The 26266-nt window shown below is 34.7% G+C and overlaps 1 protein-coding gene across 1 annotated transcript in view; it reads right to left on the reverse strand.

Moving 5' to 3' along the window:
* The window catches only part of csmd1a (CUB and Sushi multiple domains 1a), a 604432-nt gene that overhangs the window by 87395 nt on the left and 490771 nt on the right, over positions 1–26266 (reverse strand). The window contains exons 21-29 of the mRNA XM_015363222.2: positions 25295–25483; positions 18365–18534; positions 15825–15981; positions 13630–13821; positions 10332–10458; positions 7166–7368; positions 5187–5378; positions 2533–2671; positions 1540–1727 (exon numbers count right to left, since the gene is read on the reverse strand). Coding sequence (XP_015218708.2) covers positions 1540–1727; positions 2533–2671; positions 5187–5378; positions 7166–7368; positions 10332–10458; positions 13630–13821; positions 15825–15981; positions 18365–18534; positions 25295–25483 — 1557 coding nt within the window. The remainder of the gene's footprint in view (positions 1–1539; positions 1728–2532; positions 2672–5186; positions 5379–7165; positions 7369–10331; positions 10459–13629; positions 13822–15824; positions 15982–18364; positions 18535–25294; positions 25484–26266) is intronic.

Below are 26266 nucleotides of genomic sequence, written 5' to 3' on the forward strand. Positions count from 1 at the left end.
ACAGATGAAAATATTATTACAGTTCTGTGTCACTGGACACTTCATGAAGGCAGATAAAAAAATCAATTTGTTCTTGATTGTTTTTACTACAGGGCTTCTATTGTCTTAATATTGACAGATCAGAGGGAAAGACGTAGATATGCATATCACACATGGTAATGGTAATTGACTTTACATGCAGAAAAAGAGTGGAAAGTCAGAAGACAGTTCTGTCTCCTGTAGCTTTGTGATGGAACAAGAGCTAATATTCATACCTATAATTCACTGCAACTCTTGACACATATTTTAACCTACAACGCTGTTCCTCCTAATGTTTATGCATATATGTATATCATGAGAATGAGTGTTAAATAAAAGCTATTTCAAACTGAGAGGAACAGAACAATCTAAAAATAATTCTAATTCTGTCTTTTTTGTATTAATAATGCCAAATATATTATATAGTCTGTGCATACGGTATGTACCACTATACTGTATATACTGTATTATATAAAGTCTATAGTGTATATTAGGTGATACATATTATTGGTAAACAGTCAGTAAATGTAATGAACTTCTTCACTAAATGCAATAAAATGTTCATTGCAAGGGTATCACCTATTCATTACCGGATATATTACCTTTCTTTTTACATCACAAGCCACAATTGTTTGCAGACCAGACCCTTATGCATAGAAATGTCAAAAAACAGTTAGTATTATTTATATATGAACCATTTCTGCTGCATGAGTGGTACCAGAAGTGTATACTTGTATTTCTTTGTTTAGCCAGGTATATCAAATAACAACAAATTTACAAAGACAGCCGGAGGTCTCAGTAACTTATTTACTGGAGCTGCAGCTTCCTCCATTAGAAACGAACTCCCAACTTTCCTGAGTCCACAACCCTAGTCACTAATCCACACAGCTGGTTACCCATAAGAACTGTTATTTTTCTAAATAGTTTTGTAAATATTATACAATCTATAATACTTTTAGGTCATGACACTATAACATTGTGGGTAACTCTGATATTCCATATATACTGTACATACAGTATATTTATCTCTTAAGAGTCTTTATCAGATTCCAACAAATAATAATCATACAAATGTATTCATTCAGGTGGGTAGCTGCGTCAGCATGCGTAGGCTGCAAAGGAACAAGTAATAGGTTTATTCCATGCTGAAAAAAAGAAGAAAGAGAACACAAGGTTTTGGCCGTGGAGCCTTCTTCAGGTATGTCTGCAAGCCCTGACAACTCGAAATTAACATCTCCTGAAAACAGTGAAGCTATTCAACATCATGGACCTGTGTTTTAAATATATCAACACAAATTGTACAATTATGAACTGTCACCCACATCAGGCCCTAAATCCTGCGTGATGTACGAAATCGAGAGTTCGGTAAATGATATTTTTGTGACTCCTCCATTTTGTGCTTGCGTTTCATTATCTCTGGATCAAAACTGACGTTTTCATATGGCTGGGATTTTATAGTAGAGTACTAATAATGTATCTGTAAAAAAAATGAAAGCAAGCTATAACAGCTTGCCTGTTTACCTTTGTATTCAATGGCAAAACCAGACATCCCAAGAGAAGCATCACTGCGAAAAGCCAGAAACAGGCTATTCCCACTGCTCTCTATCCTATCAGGAGCTTGACTGCCTTGGAAACTACCAATCAGAGGGCCATTGGAGTCTTCTCCCTCATAAATATGTAAAAAGTCATAACTGGGTTCCATGTTGAAACTGAAAGAGATCAAATAGGATTAATAAAACAGTGAAAAATACTTTTGCAAAAGATAAAATGAACTGCTGGAAGAAATGAAGATTTTCCTCATCCACTAGGATATATTCTGCCACACAGAGGAGATGAGAGGTTGACGTAATTACTGCTTATTTCTTAAAAACAGGGGATGAAAGAAAATGACGCTCTCAGAGGATTCAAAGAGGAGATATGATGAGAAAAATGAAAAATTTTATGCAGCACTGAAATTTACAGCATTTTTTCATGTTTCAATATTCTGTTGCAGCTGTTTTAGTCTTTGATTAAAAAGCATTTATGACATAAAAGAAAAAATATCATAAACAGAAGGAGTTAGACTGATGTCTTGTTTGGTAAAATCATATTATAACAAATCTCACACCAAAGCCACACAAAGCTATTTTAATCTTTTAGAAACTTTGCAAATAAAGAGCTGCATAATTCAGAGAGGCGTTTTATGTGTCATTGTTTATGGAAACGTTTGTAAAAATAATTCAAAGGTAAATAAGAACAAAACTGAAATAGCAATAGGGCTTAAACTGCTTTATTTACATTATCCACCAATATAATAAAAAGCCCAATCATATAATCAGCTGAAACACTAGCATTTATTTTATTGTGTGATACTTACATTAGACATTCACTCTTGTGATTTGCAAGTCTGCACAATTCAGAAACCATGTGGTGTGATAAATGAAGTCTAGTCCAGATTGCTTGCTTAAAAAAATGATTGTTTTAAAGCATTTGAATGTATAGTAGGCGGCCTCCAGCAAAGCATGAAAAGCATACCTCTTAAAAATCAAGGCAATTACAAAGTCAGGATTGACTTTTATTCTCCAATCACATTCCTTCCCCGGAGGATAAGGCTGTGGGTAGTTAGGAGATAAAATCACCCCGGCTGGGCCTGTCACATTCCCTCCACAGGTAGCTGTCACAAGTATAGGGCAGGGAAAAAACACAAAAGATTAAACTTTTAACTTGAAAACGGGAAAAAAGGGACTACATACTGTGTTGATTGTGTGACAGATTTTTTAAGTAACTGTCAGACTTCAGATTTATGAAAATGTGTTGTCAAAATTCATATTGTTCAGAAAGAAAAATGTAGACAAACGTAAGTATCTTTTCCTTCTGAAACAAACGTAAAACAGAAAAATGTAAGTGCAGTTCATCATGAATAAGATTCAGTGCACATTTGATGGGGATATTCGATCTTTAATGGCTAAAAATGTGCTGAATTCTTAAAAGAAAAAAGAACGGATGGATCAACTGCATAAAAGCAAACAGTGAGCATCACAGGCAAGTTCTGGCCATGGAACTCACATTGACTCAGGTAAAACCTGTTGTTGTCCTAATGGGGTTTAATTAAAATATACTTTGTCCTAAAATGAATAATGTACTGAAATACAACTTTCAGTGAAGTATTTTCATACTAACTTAACATGTATTAATCTTCCTAATCATGTATAATATGAATGAATATAGTATGGTATCACATAATGTACTATATGAATGAATATAGTAGGAAATAACATAGTATAATAATAATTCATTTTCATTATAGAGTGAAACAAATGGTGGTGTTGAGCCACATGCAGTACAGCATACTGTACAGCTTTATGATTGATTGACAGTGTGAAACAATATAGTAAAACAGAATATTAGTTTATATTGTCTGTATAATTTATTAGCTTTTTAATTGCTAGCACAAAGTGAAACAGATGTGCAGAGGTTGCTGAAATGAGAAAATGTAGAGGAGTTTTTTCTTCTGGTAAATGAACTTGAAGAGAGAGTAGGTATTCATCACCTCATGTTAATTTACTCGTATTCTTCAGAGTCCTTTAGCAGTTAAGAACCTAATACCTACTTTAATGTTTTATTTATCTGATTATGAAACATGGTACAGAAGTCTGATATTCAATAAATCCTACTTCAAAAGTTGTTTTTTCCCCACAATCAATTTGTGTGAGAGTCTGGATTCAGTGTCATTTAAAGGCTTTAAAATGGCAAAAACTTGCAACATTGTATTTTGTGGAACACAAGTGAAATGCATTGCTAGATGTATAAATAATGCTCTTTCTTTTCTCTTTATAAAACAAACAATAAATAAAGACATTTTGAAGTCCAGGTGCTCTAGCTGGTAAAACAAATAAGGTTGGTATGGACATTAATTGAGAATTACGTATTGTAAGCGCTGAATACACTGAGAGTTTTTTGTGTAGCAGTTTGAGAAGCTATAAATGTCAGAATCCCTGGAGATCTCTCATGACACAGGAGTGGTAAAAGCATATGACCATAAAGAGAAATGCAGCTGAAGATATTAAATAAACATGAATGACTTTTGTCGATGTTCAGAATGCTAATAACAAGTCATATTAAACCAGAGCAGTCTTTCAGCACAAGACAAGCAGTACTTCACTGGAATGTTAAAACCTGTGTGGTACTGTTCTTATAGGGCCTCAGAGGATTCCAGCGCAGTCCAGTCTGTGGCAATAAAGATTTTAAAACTACCAAGTCCCTCAAGGTCACTCAGGAAACACAGATGCATTAAATATATGCATGCAATTTCTTTGTAAATTTTCTAGTTATTAGTAGACTAATTAAAACTATTTCGTTTTAAAACAGCAAAGAAAGGGACTGAGAGTGAAAAATGTTCATCATAAATAAGCACCTTTTTCCGACATGCATTATTAAAGCAATGAAGCTTCTTTCAGTTGAAGGACTTACATGATTTGAAAGTAATTATGAAAGAGCTAGCTTTACTTTGTATTCACTTTGATATTTCTTTCTATGCTACTGGTTCACTAAATCATTTTGACCTCAAGGGTACAGCTGCTTTTTTCTTATTTTTAATAGATATTAAAAGTAGCATTCAGTAGGCATAGACTTACTGGAGATTACATAAGTCGTTTAAAAGATGTATGTTAACACAATGCTTAAACAATAGTAACAGATTAATCAAATAAGTCATTTCATTCTTATTAAAGCCTGATTAGAGTGGCCTTCTTATATTCCAAAGATACTTGAAAATAAAAACTTTTCATTTGCAGCAGGAAGATGCATGCTGAATGCTTCATGAATTTGTCTTTTATTTTCATGTCCCAGACTTGACTTGAAATACTCAAACAGCCCCCAAAAAGCATGAGATCTCCTAGACAAAGAACCACAAAATAAAAATTATTAGATTTCTATCTTTTCTGTTTTGAAGAAATAAGACTGCAACAGCTTTGGCAGTCAGAGGGAAAGCACACTAATTTGAAAACTAAAAATTTTTAATCAACTGGAAATTCTCCTTCTCCTTTTGCGTCATCCAGATGACTATTGGAAAAAGAAAAACTTGATTTTCATTGTAACACTTGGAACTGAAAATCCGACTCTTCATATCAGAAAATGTAATGCAAAATTAAATATGCAATCTACTCAAACTACTGTATATACGGACTTACCTATGCATGTTGGGGGGTCAGGTTGCCAAAAGAATCGATTGTTAAGCTGCACACATGTGATCTGTGCCGCCCCTTGTATTTGATAGCCAGGGTCACACTGGAACGTGATGGTGTCACCGGGCTCGCGGCTGTCTCCGTACCGCGAGCCGTTCTGCGGAGTTCCCGGATCATTGCACGTTGTAGCGGTCGTAGCTACAGCAGAAGAAAGGGTGTGCCGTTCAGAGCAGCACTCTGGGTCTCTTTAATTGATCACTCTCTCTCATTTGTTCGGCATTGATGTCTGTCATTCAGTAAATCCTACTTTAAGGTTTTTTTTTTTCCCAAGCCAGAATTTTATTTTTATCATTCTTTCCTAATTGTTTTGAAAAAGAAACGCAATTAAAAATGTAATTAAAATATGGGAAGTCATTACATAATCTAATGTACAAGCCACTTCTCCCAGGTTGTCCTGAAGTTTCACATGGTCTGTATAAGGAGTCTATTCTGTAAAACACTATAGTTGGGTGCACATACCAATTGTCATGAATTGTAAGCATTATGTTACAGGTATAATATATAACAAGGAACACCTTTCAATGTAATATTGTCTTTTGATCTTGCAGTTGCTATGAATTTTGCAAATTAATATGAGATAATATTAAGCAATTAATGAATATTAACAGCAAATAATAATATATATTCCCAAAGTAATTGTGATGGCGTGTTCTTTAAAAGACACCATAATCCTAAAAGAAGCTGCTTGTCATATATACATACTGTATAAACATCTGTTTCACTGGTCAAAGTCAGCTCCTGTATATTATGCTGATAAGTCCTTAATTAGAACTAAACAGCTGGCCATGACTGAGTTAACTTTACATTTACATAAGAAGAATTAGAAGTCAGTTTAGACTTTTCTGCTTCTCAGCATTGTGAAATAATACGATATAATTCATATGAATTTCCATAACTAATTGTGTTTGATTTAGCATTGGCTAACTTTTTAAGAAAGAGCTCTTCATTTTATTATACTTCAATTAAAATTAAAATAATTATACTAAATCTACCTACTGTATATAATCTGTTTAAAATGTTCTTCAGGCTTCTTTTTAATTAAATGTGTGGAGTTTTCATGTTCTGTAAACCTCTGCATTTATTTAAAATAGAATGGTTCCCTTGAAGACCCTTTTAATAAAACACTGTTAGTACAATTGTTATTGGCCCCATAGTACAGTGCTCTAGATTTTTTAAGATATTAAGCCCAAGGATGTGCTATAACGATGAATCTCTGTGATAAGGAACATACAGTACTTTATCTACACTTTCACACAGTATTTCTTATGTGAATGATTATATATAGCAACAAATGTGTATATCCTCCTCATACAATTAATTTAACCGAAGCACTACCTAATTTGGTGACCTTAAACATTCTGGGTTCTACCATAATTCATTAAAAGTGTATAAATAGGGTATAATATGCTTTACCTATAGTCAACGATGTATACTGTACTGTATACCTTTCAGCAGAAGAAAATAAAGAAGCTGCTAATTAGAAATCCTTCCATTTAAAATAAGATTCTCCATTCTAAATAAAGATCTTTTTAAATCATAGTATCTCAACTACTGTACTTTTTAATTTCTAAAGAAAATACTGAAAATAAATATATATAGATGGTCTCAATCTAAACACTAATACATATGTATGGTATGTGTAACAATCAGTGACATGATGTCTGAAGCTATTAAAAGTACAAAAAAGGTTAATTCAGAGTTTGAAGTAAACTCTACTCTTTGAAGTGGAATAAAGATGACTTCTTAAGTGAAACCAATCTTTGTGTTTTTATAGAAAGAGATCCCACTGAAATGTAGTCCTTTCTGCATGATTGGTTAAAACCACAAGGAAGCTGTCAAAGGCAGAAATCCTGAAAGTGAGAAAATATTGGTTTGGGGCTGAAAGGTGAAGTTTGAAGGTTTCTGATGAAATAAGTGTTACTTACTGGAGAACTGAATGGAGAAGCCTGATTTGCTGATGAAATAATCACTGTCGAACTGCAGTGTTAACACATTGAAGGTGCTGTGTGTGTCTTCAGGCAGGGAAGATCCACTCCACTCTTTCAGAAGTATGCCACCCTCTCTTGGGCCATCCCAGACCTTCAGTATGTCATGATCTACCTCTGTGTCAAAGACGATAAAGTGAAGGCTGCAAGCGAACAAGAAGAAAAGTGGGTCGTATTCCTTGCTGTAGTCATGGATGGATATATTACAGTAATTAAAGGTACTGTACATGTGTCCACACGCTTAGTAAATTTCTTTTGTTTCCGTCGATCAAAACATTTGTTATAATGTTTTGGCACTACGTAAGCATCTTACGGTGTGACAACCGGTACAAAATTAAACATTTATATGAAACCATCAGTTACAACCAACTTACCATGAAACGCGTTATGCTTTATTTTCTTGTCTGACTACAGTGTGCAGTACCTAATTGTGGTGTATCTACCAAATGGTGGGACTTTTGATTTGTCTGGACTAATGTTCTGATAATATAACAAACACTCACATGGCTGTTTAAATGGCAACAGCTGCTAACTTACACAAGGTTTCCCAGAAATCAGTACAGAGACGGTATCTACATACTGTAAGTCTGCATGGCTTATATGTCTTGTTGTGGCACCCCCTAAGAAATCATTGTTATACATTTGTTATACATTTGAAATTTAAATTATTCCTTTATCTAATACAACTTAAAATACTATATAAAAATGACTTAATAATTGCAAAAAAATAAATCTGCGGTACCCCATCCCTGAGACCTTCCTGCACCACACAGATTGGGAAGCAGTTCAGAATGTGTTTCAGTGATCAGAGTCCAAACAAACCCTCATTGCCTAAATAATTTATTCACCTCAAGGCCATAATGCAAGATCTGAAGTCTGCTCTAAACAATGTAAGCAATCTAAATGAACTGTGGTAAATCACTCAGCTGAGATCAATGTTGGTCACTGTTGCAGATGCAAGGCAGAACACATTCCATTAAGAAGGAATGGTTGGGCTCCCTTTATGCCATTCAGTCACAGATGCTTAATATAATTTTTTTTTTAATTTTGAAACTGTTCTGATTTGAGCTTTATGATCATCAGGTTTCACTGTCATTGTTATGTAAATGGTTTCTTTAAAAGGCATGGAGAAACGTGCTATTTGCATTTTAAATTTTAACTTGGAGCGACTGGAGTGAGATTTCAAAATGCTCTTTTAAAGATACAAAACACATCAGTCATGGCTATCTTCTTCCTCAGATACTGTACACCCTTAACTGACTCATTTGAATTGGCACACACATGGTGGCAGTACATTTCCTCATGGGTCTAATTGGTTTATCTGTGGGGCTATCCTTATCTTAAAAGCCTTGATAATGGGCCTAAAGGAAGCAATGCTGATCTGTCAGTGTGATAGCACTGTGTTAAAATGCAATAACTATGACAAGCTGAGTAATTTGCCTATCATTTCACAAAGTCCAGCTTGTTAAATTGAGATGCTGCATACAACAAAAGAAATGTAACTGGCAATTTTCAGTTTTCAGTGAAAACCAGAACCATTATAACCAGAAAGTTATAATTTTCAGTGAAACACTCCAAAGGCTGACTTTATTAAGAATTGTATAATGTGTGTGCCATGGGATGGACTGGCGTCCCATCCAGGGTGTATCCTGACTTGTACCCATTGCTTGCCAGGCAAGGATTCAGCTCCCCTGCAACTCTGTATGGGAAGATGTGGTTAGAACACGGATGGATAGATCACCGATTATTGAAAGGAATAAAAAATTTGTGCTGTGTTGAAGCATTTTGTACAATTAGGGCAGGGGTCTGTAACCTATGGCAAGCTTGCCGTTAGTGGCACGCAGAGGGATTTTTAAAAGCACGTGAAATGGAAGTGGTAGCCCAATAAAAGTCTAATAAGCCATGAAGAAACTAAGTTAAAAAGATGATAAAAAAATCCAAGCTTGACTGGTCTGCAGTTCTCTAACACATGCTACCAATTAAAGATCTTTGGGTAGAAATAAACAATTCACTTTATGTATGTGCTGCATTATTTGCAATGGGACTAGCCTATAATTTTCACAAGGAAGCTTGCAATCCACTGATAATGTTTTTCTCACTTAGGAGAAAAGTTAAACATTTTTGGGAAAATGGCAGTTGCTAAGAAAGCAAAGCTAAATGTTTACTTTTGTTACTTTTGTTAATTTTGATGACTATGGACTTATTCAACACAAAGACTGATGTTTGTGCTCTATGTTGTGATAGCATCATTCGTTGCACATCAGGTATCCAACAACATTTTCAGACAAAACAAGCAGACTGTTGTTGTTTTGTTACACATGTGTTTGGTGGTATATCCATAAATTGTATTTTGTACATTTTGTGTGAGACTGTAAATTATTATTATGTTTAACTGATTCCTAACAATTACCAAAGTACTTTTGCAATTTAATGTTCCAATTTCTAATTATTGCAGTAAATTAAAACTCTCTCACTACTACACGTTGTTAAAGAGGACTTAGTTCCCCTAATGGCAAGTCCTCCAAAGATGACCTGTGCTCCACTAGACTGATAGCATGGGTATTGTTCTCTTGCTAAGTGGGGTATACCAGTTCCTTTCAGCCTTTTTCTTTCCTGGTTTTACCAGGCTTGATTTTACAGGTAAACTCATCAACAGTGACCAATTAACTCTTAACATTTACACTTAACGTTCTAAATAAACAGTAAAAGCAGGTAAACAGTGAAAAGTTTTTGTGATTCTATAATATGAAATACAATGGTTGATATTCGACTCTCAAAAAAATTGTTAAAAGCTTCGTGGTTTTTTTCAGCTGCAAGATTTATTTCTAGTTAGACATAAAATTAACTTCCATTACTACAATCTTTTATTTTTCTAGCCTTAAAAACATGAGCTTATTTAACAATATGGTGCTTTTACTGTGACTATTTTATGCACTAAAATGTACAAAAAATTGCTTATTGTATTTCAAGGTCATAAAAGCTACAACAATGTAGATAATGACAACAACAATAGTAACAACATAAAGTCTAACTAAAGAAAATAAGACAGAGACAGACTATCCGTCACAATTCAGATCATTTTCAGCTTCAAGCCTCTCTGAATTACCTTATGGTTTTGCCCGAGTCTGCTTCAATGGACCACGTGCAGTGCAGGTTATTGTCGTATGGAGCAGGGTATCCAGGAGACAGTATCCTTCCAGATGTAGCTCCTGTGATGTGGCCCCCACACTCAGCTACATAATTAAACAAGCTATTAGCATTGTTCCACACTCATCATCATTTATTTATTTCACACCTACAACTAATTACTGTACATAAATGCTCATTATATAAATGTAATAAAATAAGGACATTAAATTTAGTCCATTTGGAGTCTCTTGCACTGTAGAGAACAAAAGACAGGACTCATTATTTAAATCAAAGTAAACACCCCCAGGACTGAGCTAGGCCCCTCTTAAAGCACAGATGGCGAGGACAGGCCAGGCAGATCCTCTCCTCACTGTACAGGTTGAGTGATGTGCTGCCATCACATTTAGCACGCACTATCTCAAAGAGGGCCCCGAGGTCTGTTCTGAAAATATAGCTTGCTTTTCCTTATCATGATCCGTAAACACAGTGTGTTCACCACATGCTATCTGTAAAACTGCTCTTCAGAAAATCAAGTGTCAAGATGCCTGTCAAGATAGATTGCTTGGTTCGTACATTATCTGGATAAATACTTTTTGGTGGGAAAGCATGTGTAGGAAACCATTTCCTGACCCTTTTGAGTCTGCGGCTGTGAAATGAAAAACTTTGTTGTGCTCAAAGTTGAATGAATGTAATAAGGTTTCCTAATGAGGACCTTTGGACCATCTTCTGTGCTAGTAGCTGCTTGGTGACCAAAGTTGATGCACCATTTTCCTGTTGAGTTTCACTGATGTAATGTACTAAATATTATTAAATATTTTTTTTAATAGTACTTACTACAGTATGGCACTTAGTAATAATATCTGATAGTAGATGTTTAAAAACTAAACAGATCTTTTTGATCTGAGACAGTGGAGAAAGAACAGAGGAATAATACTCGTTCTTTCAAATGGCAGATTGTGTCCAGTACTGGAGACCCCAGGTGACCAGAAAGTTATTAGTTGTATCATCCCAGGGAATCAGCTTCCTGAGGGTGGCAGGGAAGCTTGTTCAAACAGAAATGTACTATGGCTAGTCTGAAGGTAGCTAAATTGGTTTGGAAAATTGTGTTCAGCTTTGGTCACCATGCCACAGGAGTGATTTTAATGCTAGAGAGCTAGCACAAAAAGAGAGAAGCAATAGGAATTCCACAACTGGCAGTAATGACATGTTCAAAGAGATTAAGGGAACTGGGAAAGAGAATATCATATGTATAATTATTTAAAGTTATTACGTTTAAGAATTAAGTGTAGATGTATTAGGGACAGAAACACATGATATTGTTGAAGATATTCAACATGCTCTGTGGTGTTCTTTAAGAAATGTCATGATGTGATTATTAGATTGTTAAGTTACTAACAATGAAATAAACAAGACTGGACAAATGGTCTCTTCTGCTTTGAAACAATTTTAACATTCTTTTGTACTAGGTTACGATTAAGGTATACATTCTTACAACCTCAACTCTGCCAGACTTAAAGAGCAAAAGAACAAGTAATACAGTAATTTATTCCATGCTGAAAAGAGAAGAAAGAAAACACAATGTTTTGGCCGTGGACTCTTCTTCGGGTGTGAGACACCCTCACGTTTCACGTTGTGTTTTCTTTCTTCTCTTTTCAGCATGGAATAAACCTATTATATTATATTATGCCGACGCATGTTGACACATCTACCCACCAGAACTACTTAAAGGGTAAAATGTTCTTTTCAATCACAAAGTAGAATTTAAAACCATCACTGCATTTCAGAATGTTTAAAAGGCCTTATACACTCATTACTACAGATTTTAGTTTGGAATTATTATCCATTGGTACAAGGAAAACGTGATTATTTTTTATTAGGGAGAAACCATCTCTAAGTTGAGAGGTAGTCTTCATATCTCATGTGTTGAAAAACCCTGAATGACACTGCCATTTCCACATGGACATTTACTGGGATCATTGAGAGGGTCAAAGAGACCTTGATCACACAGACAGCGAAAAGCCTTGGCATTTTACATAGATGTATTTTTAGTCTTCACAGCTGTCAAGCAAGCCTGTGAATAATGGAGCCTTCTTTGACCTCCTATCAAGGGGAGGTTTTGGCTGGGGACAGGTCTGACCTTATTAATGGACTCTTTCAAACTAATATTCTATACTGCCACACTGCATTAAGGTTTCAGTACTGTTTTAACATTTTCATATGTATACCGTATTTTTTAGATGAACTCTTTCATAAAAAATGGGAGGGTTCACAAGTTCAAAGTATTGCTTCATTTGTTGGAAAATTACACAAATGCCCTTTTACCTTTTTCCTCTGCCTCATCCATATATTTCCAAGACTTCACCCTTCCTTTTTGTATTTAACTAGAATGTTTAAGAAATAACCACATGAGTAATGTGTATAAATGTAATAAAGCTAATAGGGACTTCACTGTATATCACTGTGAGTCATTGAAAACGGAAAATAAATAATGAAAACAAACATTGCTGTAGAGTAAGTTATCTGCATCTCTACCTTGCACTTTACTAAGATTGCCATAATAACAAGATACCATATATTAATAGAATAAAGGTTCTGTATGAGCAACAAAATGTTCTTAAACACTCCATTCAGCTGTGGCACTTTTTTTGTAGACATCTGACTAAGCTGTTGTGTCTAGAAGTGCATCTGGCATTCAAATATTACAAATGCAGAATTTTGTCTTTATGTTTTTAGATTTATGAAACTCAAGTCTTAAAGTAGGCTGTTTTATTTAACTAAAAGTTTTAAAATCTCACTACAAAACGAGCTGCTTTTCAAATTTTCTATCAATGTGTCAAGACGATTGCAGGACTGACACATGAATATCTTTTCAGTGGATCAATGGCAGTAATAATTCCATGCATTCTGTGTTGCTTGTGTCTCCAAGAAGAAACATTACTGTAGCCCACTTGCTTCAATTAGGAAAGTGAAAAATAAAATCTAACAAGCTCACAAAAAGGATCTTAGGAACTAAGCAAAGTGAAAAATAAAAATAAAAATACAAACTGTTGAGGAATACAGCTTTAAAGGACAAAGTTTTGTGAAAGCATGAGGTATTTCAATGCATTACCTGATGAGAGGACCATCCAATCAAAGGATGGTAATTGTAGATAAATGAACAAGTAATTCCCCCCCACAAAAAAAACATTGTAGATGCACAGGCTACAAACACTGTGGAAACAATTACCGCAAGTGGGAATGACTCTTGCATTGATTTTCAAAAGCAAAGCTCTTACCTATACAAGAAGGTAACGGCTTGTCCCACACTCTTCGATCCCCACTTAGACAGGTTAAAACACTGCTTCCATGCATTGTATAGCCAGGGTTGCAGCTGTATACCACAAATGTGTCAGCAAAATGCCCTTCATCCTGAATCTTGTATCCATAATTAGGAGTTCCTGGTTCCTCACATTTAACAAGATCAAAACCTATGAACAGGAGTTTGCATGTTTAATGAATTTGAAAAGTATACACATATACTGTAAATAGAAAATACATGTATGATAAATATAATGTCAAATATGAATATAAGAGGAAATCATGTTTCAATGTTAAGTAAAAACTAAGATCCATTTTTTTTCTTTGGAGTCTTTCCATTGAATGTCTTAAATCAGAATCTTATGTTCAAAGATTGAACATTAAGATTTCAAATACCCGTCATTTTACAAGATAGAGAAAATTCATCCAAATACAAAACAATCTGAGTAATCTTTATTTTGTCAAATTCAAGACACTTCTAATTCTTTATAATAGTCAATGATTACCTCTTATATAACTATATTTAGTTAAAACAAACACTGTAAACCATGTTAAACTCCAACTCTAGCTGCAAATGGCTATAGTCTTTTCCAGTTTTCATTCTAATTCAGCAACTCAATCAGCATGTGACACACCTGATGAAGGCTCCACAGCTGAAACATTGTGTTTCTTTTCTTCTCTTTTCAGCATGGAATTAACCTTTACTTGTGACTTTATCACTGTTTATCAAGTTATTAATGACAGGGGTAAAATTTAGTCCTGTTTGTTGTCTTATCCCAACCCTTGTCAGTATTCCCAATCTTGTTCTATCATTCCATTCTGTCCATACTTTTCCTTTCCCATCCTCTCCTGTAACACTACTCCAAAAATCCCAGCCCACTGCAGCCTGTGATCTTCTTAACTGAACATCTTTTTGGAGGAAAATACAGGTTTGTACTGTTTGGGAACTGCAAATACCTTGTGTCTACACCTTCCTACCCTTTATTGGAAATTTATCCTGCATAAAATCATCTTAAAATATTTTTTTTTATCCGCAAACTTCAGCTTCATCATCTCATTCATTTACAGAATTTTTGAATGAATATTTATTTCACTGTAGTGAAATTTTCATTAAGACTTTGATCACCTCACTATAAAGAAACATAAAATTGCTTTAAATAATGTCCAACCTTGATTCAAAAAGTGTTAAGAAAAATATAAAAGTAAAAAGACTGTTGGGGCAGTGTGAAAATCTTAGCTCAAAATGTACATCATTAGGTGTTACTTTCATGTTCAGTGATCAAAATCCACTGCCACATGAAATTAGAATAAGAATTATTAGCTGTAGAGAAATAGAAGAATTAAGTTGTGTGCATTTGTGCTTTAACTTAAACTCAGCAAATGACTGGTCATAGGAATTGCCAGAAGTCTTCTGGCTACAGCAAGTGATGGATATCTATGAGATTTTGCTTTCCAAAGAGTAAGCAGTATTCCATCATAAATGTGAGTCTTTAAGCTGATGTAATGAACTAAACTTAATATGGAGGAAGACTATTAAGATATCTTATGTTAAAATGGTAGTTAAAGTAAAATTATTTCTATAAATTGTTAGAAGCTACCCTCATCTCTCTAGGTACATTACATGTTCTATGCAATGCAGTGCTTCTAAATCAAATTACAGTAATTAAATTTCAGTAACAGCTATTTCCACATGTTTTGTAGTTGTTGTATAGTATAGTAATAATCTGAAATAAAATAACAATGTAATTATTATTTAAGAGTGATTTTTAAAAAGGGGGACGGACCAGTGGCACTGTGGATAAGGATATAAAAATAATGATACCAGCTACAGATTGGACAGAAGGAAAATCAACATCCATAGACTGGGCACTCATTCCTGACATTATGTCCCTGTATCATTCCCATCATGGAAGCTTTTTGTTCAGTGACTCGAATTTACTTACTGTAAATCGCCAAAGCAACAAAGCTCCTATTGCAAACTCCACGCTGTCTGAGTGGACAGAATGCCCAGATTAAAATTCCACACATTCATATCCAGTATATAGAAATATGGTTTGTCTCTGATAAAGCCTAGAAGCTTAATTTCACCAGCCTAAAGTGCCGTTTAACATAAAAAGTCCTAAGTTATTTGTCATGCACTAGAGGGTTTTAGCGTCCTATGTCTATTACTCACTGCTATGTGTCAGTCTGAATCCTCTGTCAGTGCCAGACCCGTTGCTGTTGAATTCAAGCCACAGGTGGTTGGAGGTGCTGTTGATGATCACACCATACATGTCATTCTTAGTGAAGTTCCCAAGCAGTCGGGATGAGGAATCCTTTCCATCATATACCTTTAAAAATTCAAAAAGACACAATGTTTCTTGTTCCTGGGATATTCTCAGCTTGTTATCTCTGAAAGGATCTTTTAATGTAGCTTAATTCATCGCGCTTTGAAGTAGCTTTGAAGAAGTGGATTGTAGAATACAATCTACACAGTCTTACTTCCCTCAGGCCACAGAGAGAATCACAGGAACAGAGGAAATCCATTTTAAAAGCAGGACACCACTAAAACACCTCTGATTTCTAATGCAAATAACTTCTTTTTACAGCAAACTCTGTCTTATGAGATTATGTTCATTTCCTCTCTTTAAGCCTTGATTAGCATGTGCCTGTTACCTGGTCTAGATGCCACATGTCATCCCAGTTAATCCCAAAAATGTTCAATAGTGCAGCAAGTAGATTACCCATGGCATGTTCTCATCTCACAAGAAAGCCCTTCTTTCTAGACCAGCATAAAGACATATGATGTCCTGCTGGCATGCTGTCACATGAAGATAGGTCCACAGTAGCAATAGATCTCCCAGGACATGAACAACATACTGTCATGCAGTCAGTTTGCCATAAATCATTGAAGTGTAGTGTCTGTAAGAAGCTACACACTCCTGCCCGGACCATCACACTGTGATCTCCCCATTGCTTGGTTTGTTTTATTCAAACAAATGTACTGAATTTCTCTTCACGTCTGTAGCGCACTAATGTCCATCAGGTTAATCTTCCTGCACAACTGAAAAAAAGACTTGTCCTTTTTTTTAACCATTTAAACTCTGTCTGCAACACATACATCTTTTAATTTGGATTCTTATTTATAAAACACCCATAGAAATGGTGCATTAATCAATAGCATACTCCCTCATTACATGTGATAGTCCTATTGTAATCTAGTTAAAATAATATGTATTTAATTACGCAAAGAAAGTATGAACAGCAGATACTGATAGCAAAAAAGAGAACTGAACTGAAGAAAATGCATCTTTTTATTTTGCATATATTTTATGAATTAAGGAAAGTGACTGAAACTGAAGTAGAATTTGGGTTAAGGCTAATTGCAAATATGATTTGGTCAATATCTGATATTACTTTATATATATATATTCGATACATCACATATAATGTTGTTTCCTTAATTATGGGACATAGACTAGGAACTGCCTGGGTTGTGTGTTGAGGAATGTTTTTAATAGATTATCTACATGAAGGGAATTTTCCAATAACAAAATAATTTAGAGACCTTATACTGTAAAGACTTACTATATGTGCCTAATAATGTATAATAATAATAATAATAATAATAATAATAATAATAAAAATGTATGACTGTGGAATAAATTCCACAAGCACATATACTATACCGAGAGACATTAAAATCCAAAAAATAAATATTGGAACCAGTAAAATTGATTGCATTTTAATGCCTCTCAACATATAAACAGCAGCATATTTCAGATACCATAACAGCTATAAACAGGCTGTACACTAGCTGTAATTGCTTTACAAACTCTGGCTCGTTGTCTCATTCTCAAGCCTATTTTCAGACTTTTTTTTTCAAAATAACATGAATACTTAATTAATGATCTTTAGGGATTGTTAACCATGTCCTTTCGCAATAATATTTAGTATGCATGAGGGGCTTACAGCATGTCAGTTTAATGAATTCATCTATGATTAATGATGAAGCAGAATATTGTCAGTCAGTCATAGGTTTCACAAGGGAAATTCTGCACAAACTTGGTGACTCTGCAGTCATGAATTGCACCACAAAGACCTTTTAACATTTTAAAGATTAAACATTTTAACATTATGAATTATAGGTACCACTGCCAAATTTAATTAGCAATTTATTTACACACAAACCTGGCTTTATTATAAGGCCATCTCAAGATTCAACTTGTTCGCTATGTTTGTTATTATTTGCACACTAGATTATACCAAACCAAAAGAATGTAAAGAACATACTGTATGTTCCTGGCATATAAAAAGTATGGCTTTTTAATTTTTGGTTCTTTATACAACATCAATTGTGCTCTTTCTCAAAGGAAACCCTAGGAACAAAGAGGTCTGTGATATTGTGCTTTTACTATTTGAGTATTCTCCACATGGAGTATAAGAAGCCGTCTCAACAGTGAAGTCTAGTTTTGTGTTCTGTATTAGGTGCATAGCCTTTCTATATACGTAATGTGTATGCAATTTATGCATATAAAGATTGCAATTGAGACAGTACTAGGGTTATGACATTACATACATAAAAGACTTAAATCTTTGTATTTGCAATATGTCAACATAGACCAATATTAAAAATTATTTACTGCCAAAGAGTGTCTTACTACAGTCAAAGATGTGGCTGAGGCATGAAGGCACAGCTATGCTCAGATAAGAATCTACTGGTACATGACCTACCCTCAGGTTATCTCCATCATGCAAGTGGAAGTTCGTGGCAGTCAGGCGGATTCCTTTTCCTTTCTCAGTTTCTATTTGATAAATGCACTCGTGGTTGTTGTCATAGTTGGATGGGTAGTTGGGAGACAACAATGTCCCTTCACTCCCAACAGAAGATGCTCCACATTCAGCTATGTATGAGATAACAGAGAACTAGATATTAACACATTTTCAAACAAAATCAAGTTTTAAGGCAGAAAACATATTAATTACTGTATCTGTAAATGACTGTTAATATTTTCATTGAAGCTTGTGAGATATTGTAGTCTGGAACACCTGCAAAACAAAAAATTCTAACCCTAAAATAAAGATATTTTAATATAATTTCTGTTTCAACCACGCAAAGAGTTTTATGCAAAACATCCTGCATGTACTAATACCTCAACATTATCGGCTCAACGCTCCAAGTACTGAAAGAATTGTCACAGCAGTATAAACTTTAATCCATATTGATAGTCATGAGAACTGTTGCAGTCTGTCTGTGACAGCATACTTTTGCTAATGAACACACTGTTTCCATATAACCTTCTGAATGCAAAATTTTTGAGGGTTTCAAGGCCAGATATTGAGTTATATTTCACCTTGAAATTAAAATTTAAAAAGTTCCTAAGCTTTCAAATTGTAAGGAAAAAAATACATAGTGAGTTATTGCTTCTACAAATGTCATTTCTTCTTATATTATTCAGATGAGTGAAGCACAAAGCTATACAGCCTGTCACAATATATAGTATCTTAGTTAAAGTTTAAACCAATAAAAAAATAGATTTACCTCCTCTACTTCAGCATCAACGGCATGTGTTACAATACATTATATACAATTATTATACTATACTACTGTACATAGTTACATAGTAATTACAATATATGTAATCACTGAAGACAACCTTCATCAGAATGAGAAAATATCAATCAAAAAGCTATTTATACACTCTTTGACTGAAGTAATAAAAGTAATCAAATGTGATTTTGCAACAGTTAAATGTGATTTAAGAATTACTGAAAATTTTGGTACCTTCTCTCTTAAAATTGAATTGATCTTTTGTGGGTGGCTGGGCCCAGTGCAGTGAGTAATTCTTACAAAACATTTTATTTACTACTTGTATTTAACTGTTTTCTAAAAATGTGTATTCCACTAATGTCTTTATCTTGCTTATCAGAAAGAGAATCCGTCTTCCTTATTGTTAACTCTGTTACTCACAAAACATTGAAACTGTCTAGAGCTTCCAATGTCCATGTATTTAATATTACAAAGAGGTTACAATGTTTGCCTGAAATATAGAGATGTCAGCTGGTTTCAAGACCTTGAGAAGCAGAATATGTTTATGTTTCACTATTGGGAATCTTATTTTTCTGCAAGTTATTTTTTGAGAATTTGCCAAAGAATATGCTTGAATTAGTTACCATAATAAGTACATTTAGCACAACCCTGATATTTTTGGTGATATTGAAAAATGATCTCAGTAGCTTTGTTTTTATGCTTTACTGTGTGTTTGTGGATTGTTTTAATCTCAAACAGATTCTGTTTGAACACAGTATTGTGATTTTAGTTATCTTGGGGGATTGTATCCTTTTCCTGCAGCTTTTAAGACCTCAGTTGCATTTCACATTTTCCTTGGGATTTAAACATGTCTTGCTTGTACTAGCTCACATTCCCATGTGCAGAAAGGAATACTTTGAACTCCTGTTCTGAATTCATTTATTTTTTATTTACAGGCTCTGCTTCAGAAGCCATGAAAGACAAGCTTCTAATAGCCTAAGTATACCAAATCTTTTTGACAGTCCACACTTATTCCCTTCATGTAACTTTAGTTTAAGCGGAGACATGTGTTAAAAATTCTGCATGCACAAATGAATTTATATTCTTTGCAAATGTGAACACAAAATGTGTAGAACTATTTAGAAACATGATTTTTGTTCTTTTTATTATTGTGACCATAATGGGTAAATGCACCGTTAGATTGATTATTAATCAATAGTAATAACTCAATAATCATGCATTTTCTAAAAGTACAAACATTTTTCACCTGTCAAAATGTCACCCAAATAACACAACTGTTTGAGTTTGAAATTGCATGTCATACATTATGTGGCAAGTTGTTGGCTTAAGGGGGGTTCATACTTCAAATGTAGCCACAAGAGGGCCCTGACACCCTCTGATATACAGCTTAATTCTTTAATTGAGGAAAATTGTGTGAGAATGCAGCCCCAATATAATAGTTAGGGGGTATGCTCCTTGTGCTCTCCAGGTGAAACTGAGTACCTGGGGACAGGGAGAGGAAGAAGGCAGTCTATTGCAGACTCGTGTAGGCACCCAAGTGAAAATGCACCTGAAGCCAGAAGAGGAAATGACTTCTCGCTGAACCATGACCTTATTTAAAAAAAAAAATCAAAGGTGCTCAAGTAATACCTCTGAGTCTGGAATGCAGGAAAATGGGGATTTACTTATAAAATGACCATCCAATTCCCCATTAAGGAAAAGGAATTCCAACCCAACAGAACTTACCGGTGTTTCTCCGGCATTGAATGGGAACACCAATGTGCCTCTGGTGTCCCTAGGATGTAAGGCCAGAAAAATGAAAGACATCTTTTGACAATGGAGGCCTGATTTTATACTGAACCGCTTTCCTTTATCACTGGTCACCTGGAGGCCCAGGGCAAAAAGAGTAATGGTCCAGACATCTGTTGACTAAAGAAGCACCATATACAGTAGCCCTGGTAGCCAAGGGGACCGGAGAGACTATCCTGTGACCAGGCTGAAAATAAGGATAAGGCAAAAGATCCGAACTGTCTATGGGTGACTGCATGGTATTGTCCAGTGTTTCATGCATTAGTAGTGGCCATGTTGACCAAGAACATTCTGGAATAATCAACCCAAAAACAGAAACCAAGGAGGCTTTTAGTCCTGAGGCTTTTGAGGCAGACTACCAAACCGATGGACCTCTATTTACCATTTCCAGACAGATGGTTTCAAAGAAAGGTTTAACTGTACTATGAATCCAATGCAGAAGAGAGTAGCCGAAAAGCTGGCTGAAAGTGGAACTTCTTCCTGTCCTTGCTGATATTTACTATCAAGAATATTCACCAGGTTTTGTTTTGTTTTGTACTTTTTATTTCGGAGACATCTTAGGGGGTTTTCCAAGAGCAATAAAAACATCACAGAACATATCAACCATTTACAACTAAAGAAAGAACCTGTCAAAGATCACCTGGCCAAAGCACAAAAAGGCCAGAAGCACGTGAGAGATTGCCTTATGTTGACTGCTGTCAAAACAGGTGAGAGAAATATCCTCCAAAGAGTTTGAATTTATGTTCTCATCATGGAAGAGCAGCACAGACAGGAGACACTTCCAGGTTAATCAATGAAAATACTGCAACATTGCTGGATCTCAAAATGATCTCTATGAGTCATCATACTACACATGTGTCATACTATGGTGTCCTTGATGCCATGCAGAACAAGGTTAAAGGTAGACAAAATGCTGGACCTTGATATCAGAGAAGAAAACAACAGACCTTGGTACAGTACAACCCCATGATCTTAATTTTAAAGTTCATTAGAAAAGCAAGTTCAAAATTTGATTCAGAATGCAGTTTAAATCTATTGCATAAGCTCTTAAATGCCCTTAAGTACTGTTTTTGCTAAGTCTGGAGTTTTGTTTTAAAAAGAAAACATACTAGATTAGGGTCATCGGTACACAACACCAGGAGCTTTGTTTTCAGCACCTTTCATAGTTGCAAACCACCGAAAGTTTCCAGCTGTCTCAATAAGAGAGCAGCCACCATCCTTCAGCACTGCATCTTCTGAGGAGCACACCTACATTTCTCATTTTCCTGAGCAGCGGCTGGAGTAACTACCACAGAATCCAGGGTTAACACTGGAGGGGATTCCAAACTGTCTGGGCACATACTAAAAGCATAAATGGTTCGTGGTTGCATTTAAAAAATATGAAATGAAAATGTGATGCAACATATAAAACGAAATGAGCTCATTTCTATGTGAAAACACATAGAAGAAGAGTTTCATAAATAAAATAATTAAACCAGTTTTGTAGAGACTAAAAAAGGATAAATGTGCCACCTGTTCAGTGATACTGAATAATACTGATTTATAAATTACTAACATTCAGGGTGCCACCTTATTATTAAGAACGTCTGGCTTAATAAAACATTATTCCCATTCTGGATAAGGTACTAATTACCTATATAAATTAAACCTGACTCTGTTAATCCTACTATCACTGTTAATTGTGTCTGCTTTTCTATTTATCTGTATGGATTTAAGCATGAATAGCTAGGGGCTTCAAAAATAAAACTAGCCAGGGGCTAGGAAATAATGTAATTGTAATTTACACAAGATAACTTTTAACTGCAATTTTTAACGATTTGAGTAGTTACCTAAATGCAATTGTGTTTATATACCGTAATCTGTATTTCTCCTTTCCGTGTAATTCAAGATTAATCAAATGTGACAGGGGAAATGACTTTACTATAGTGTGGCTACAGTTGTTTTGATTTAAAGGGCAGTTTATTTAGTGTCAGTGTATTCCTCTTTCTGACCTTATATGCCAAATACATTATTAAGAGGGCATAAAAACACTGCTTAAAACCCCTTCAGCCTGGAACAGATATAAACATTACCCTGTCTTGCAAAATCCAACACTAATATTGAATAATAATGAGTGCTTTTTAAAAAAACTCACAGTTGTACACAATAGCACACATTATGTACAATAGAATTAAGAATTAAGAGGAAGAAAAAAGTGTGGACAGATCTCTAAAGAGAAAAACACGCATGAGTGAGAAAGCCTGAAACAGCAGATCCCACATTCATTCATTTAATTGGTCATGAATATAATATTAGTTAAGATAATTCAATACATTATATAGGAGAAATGGAACCTCGAAAGTCCTTCTAAATTCCAGTTAACAGATGGACCAAAGTATTCTCGACAAATGAAGCCTGTTTGATATCTAAGGACCAGTTCTAAAACTGCATTATGCATACAATACACCTAAAATTGTATTTATTTATTTTAGTTTTTTACACTATTAACTTTCAATTCATTGCACCTCACCTGTGAAATTGTACTTTATCATTTCAGTTTCAAACATATTAATAAGAATATGATCATATGCACCATCTACTGTACATCTAATCACTTTACAGTATGGCAACAAAAGCACTATTCCCATTCGTATCATTGTGAGTTGCTTATAGTGAAATGGATCAATTGGATATTAAATCATTTATGGATTCATTGGATATTAAAATCCTAAAGACAGTACTGTAAGTGTTAAAACAAACACACAAACTAAATCTGAAACTACAAATACTAGTACAAACCAGCTGAAGTCTTCACTTGACTTACTGAGTACAACAAATCAGGATGTATAAAAAAACAAATACTTTGAAAAATACATTGAACAGGGATTCGCTTTGACTGGTGGGTTTTCAGCACATCTACTGAATACATATCTAATCTCAGACAGACACCTGGAAAGAGCAGAAGCAGCAGCGGTAGTGTCTGATTTGGTCTGCAAATAAATAAGTGTCATCAGCATAGCAGTGAAACACAGGTCCATGATATCAAATTATCTGATCGAGAGACAACAGATAGTCAAGGTCCCAGCACAGATCCTCAAAACACTCTGGGTAAGGTGGACATCACCAGAGAAATTTAAACCAATGAAATTTCCAAGTTGTCCAGTAGGATGCTATGATTAACAGTACCATAATATACAATCAGAAGAAGAAGAATATGAGGTCACTCAAAAGTCATGAACCATTATCAAATAACTAATTTATCTAAACATGGGCTATTTCATTGCTGTGTCTGTTTAAACCCTATAAAGACTCAAAGAGCACATCAGATTCAAGGTTTAAAATTACAACAAAAGATCATCGAAATTAATTATTCAAAGATTCCATAATTTTTGTGATATTTTAGAATGCTATTAAACATTCTGAAACTGAATATAATTTTTTGCTATTATTATTAATAATTGCTGTTTGCACTTCTTATTTTTGAATATCATGTATTTTATATTCTGTTGTTGTTTTATAACCTAATAAGATAGCTTGGCCCTTAGTGGCAGAATATTTAAATCTGTTGGTTTAATTATTATGTTTTATTAGAGTTTGTGGTCTAGTGAGCCACTGTAATTAAATTGAAGTGCATCCATGGAAACCTAGTTCTTATGAGATGGGAAAAGAAAGATAACATGGAGTATTGCCTCTGATTGCTGATTTTATTTGTACTGTGCTAGTGCAGACATTGCCGCTAATTCAACTGTCTGAAAGGAAATGTAATCATGGATAAATCCCTAATTGTCCTGATTTTGTCCCAGAGAAATCATACAGAAGCTCATACCAGAATAGCAGAACACAGATTAAAGATGCTTCACTAAAGTGTAACAAAGTAATCTCAAATGTTTCAATCAGTAAAGAACAAATACAGCATACTTTGCCAGGCTGAGTTGTGTCGTTTATTTGTAAAATATTTTCGATGCCCTTGCTCAATCAGTATGATCCTATTCTTCACAGAATCATGTCAAAAAAAGGATGTCTTAAAATTTGCTTATCTATTTATGATCATTGTAGGAAGCAGATCTTGCACATGTCTTGCACACCTACTAATAACCATTTATTTTAATACTTTGAAGATGTCTGGCAAATGTAAGAAATAATACGAGACTCTCACAGAACAAAAACTGTAATACTTTCAAGAAATAACAGGAGTATCTAGTATTTCTGTCTACTAATCTGAACAAGCACAACAAGCCTCATCTACAGAATTTAATCACGCAATAGGTACAGTATCACTGTCTTCTGATGTATGCAATGTGCTGTCCAAATTCATATGAATGAAATGAAAGCATGTGACCACCTACCCACACACCTTGGCAGAGGTGCACTCCAAACACGCCGGCCACCTCCTAAACAGGTGATCTTGTTATTGCCTTCAAGTCTGTAGCCAGGGAAGCAGGAAAATATTAAGGAGTCCCCAACTCCAAACTGGAAGCCAATTCTCCTACTGTACGCTGGAACTCCGGGATCATCACAAGGTTCAAGATTGTATTCTGTAAACAAAGTACTAGAGTCACTTATGGGAGACAGCTGAGGGGGGTGATAAATTTAAATACAGTTTAACAGACTAATAGGGGAGAAGATGTGTACGTTATTGCAGAGTGTCCGTTACATTATGAACGTCATGTTTTCAGCCCCAAAATACACTATTACAAGTAAATATACAGTATACCTGTTTACATACCTTCTGGATCTTCTATCTTATTTTTTAATAGCTGCAATACAGCTGCAATCAACACAGTCAATAAAAATCCTTTGTGTGTCTTTCATGTAGCATAAATAAACAGTATTCTATATAATTTGCTGAAGCACATGAAACAAACACACTTCATAAATGATTGACATACCCCTATAGGACATTACTAATATAACTTAATTTTAAAACTATGTAGTATGAAGTTGTGAATATCTGAATATCTGAAGTACTACAAATTAGGAGTTGCATCTTTCCACTTTATTTTCATTTATTCCATTTCCATTCCATATCCATTTTATTCCATTTTATTCCTTTAAATCAAGAAGCAGGTGGTTTGTTGATTCTACTATGGATGAATGGTTTCAATCTCACATCAAAAACAGAAAAAATAATAAATATAATAAAGATAAAAGGATTATTTATTAATGTTACAACCCCAAGTATCTAGGGATAAAGGGGTGTAACATTTAGGATAGTTGAGTACAGAAGATAACCCAAAACACACGGTCTTTGGCGTATTCAAACACCCTAGTTAACCTTCACTGACTACCCAAAATCCTAGAAGACCAAAATGACACTC

Source organism: Lepisosteus oculatus, chromosome 17, assembly GCF_040954835.1.
Source record: "Lepisosteus oculatus isolate fLepOcu1 chromosome 17, fLepOcu1.hap2, whole genome shotgun sequence".
In the NCBI taxonomy this organism is placed as follows: domain Eukaryota; kingdom Metazoa; phylum Chordata; class Actinopteri; order Semionotiformes; family Lepisosteidae; genus Lepisosteus; species Lepisosteus oculatus.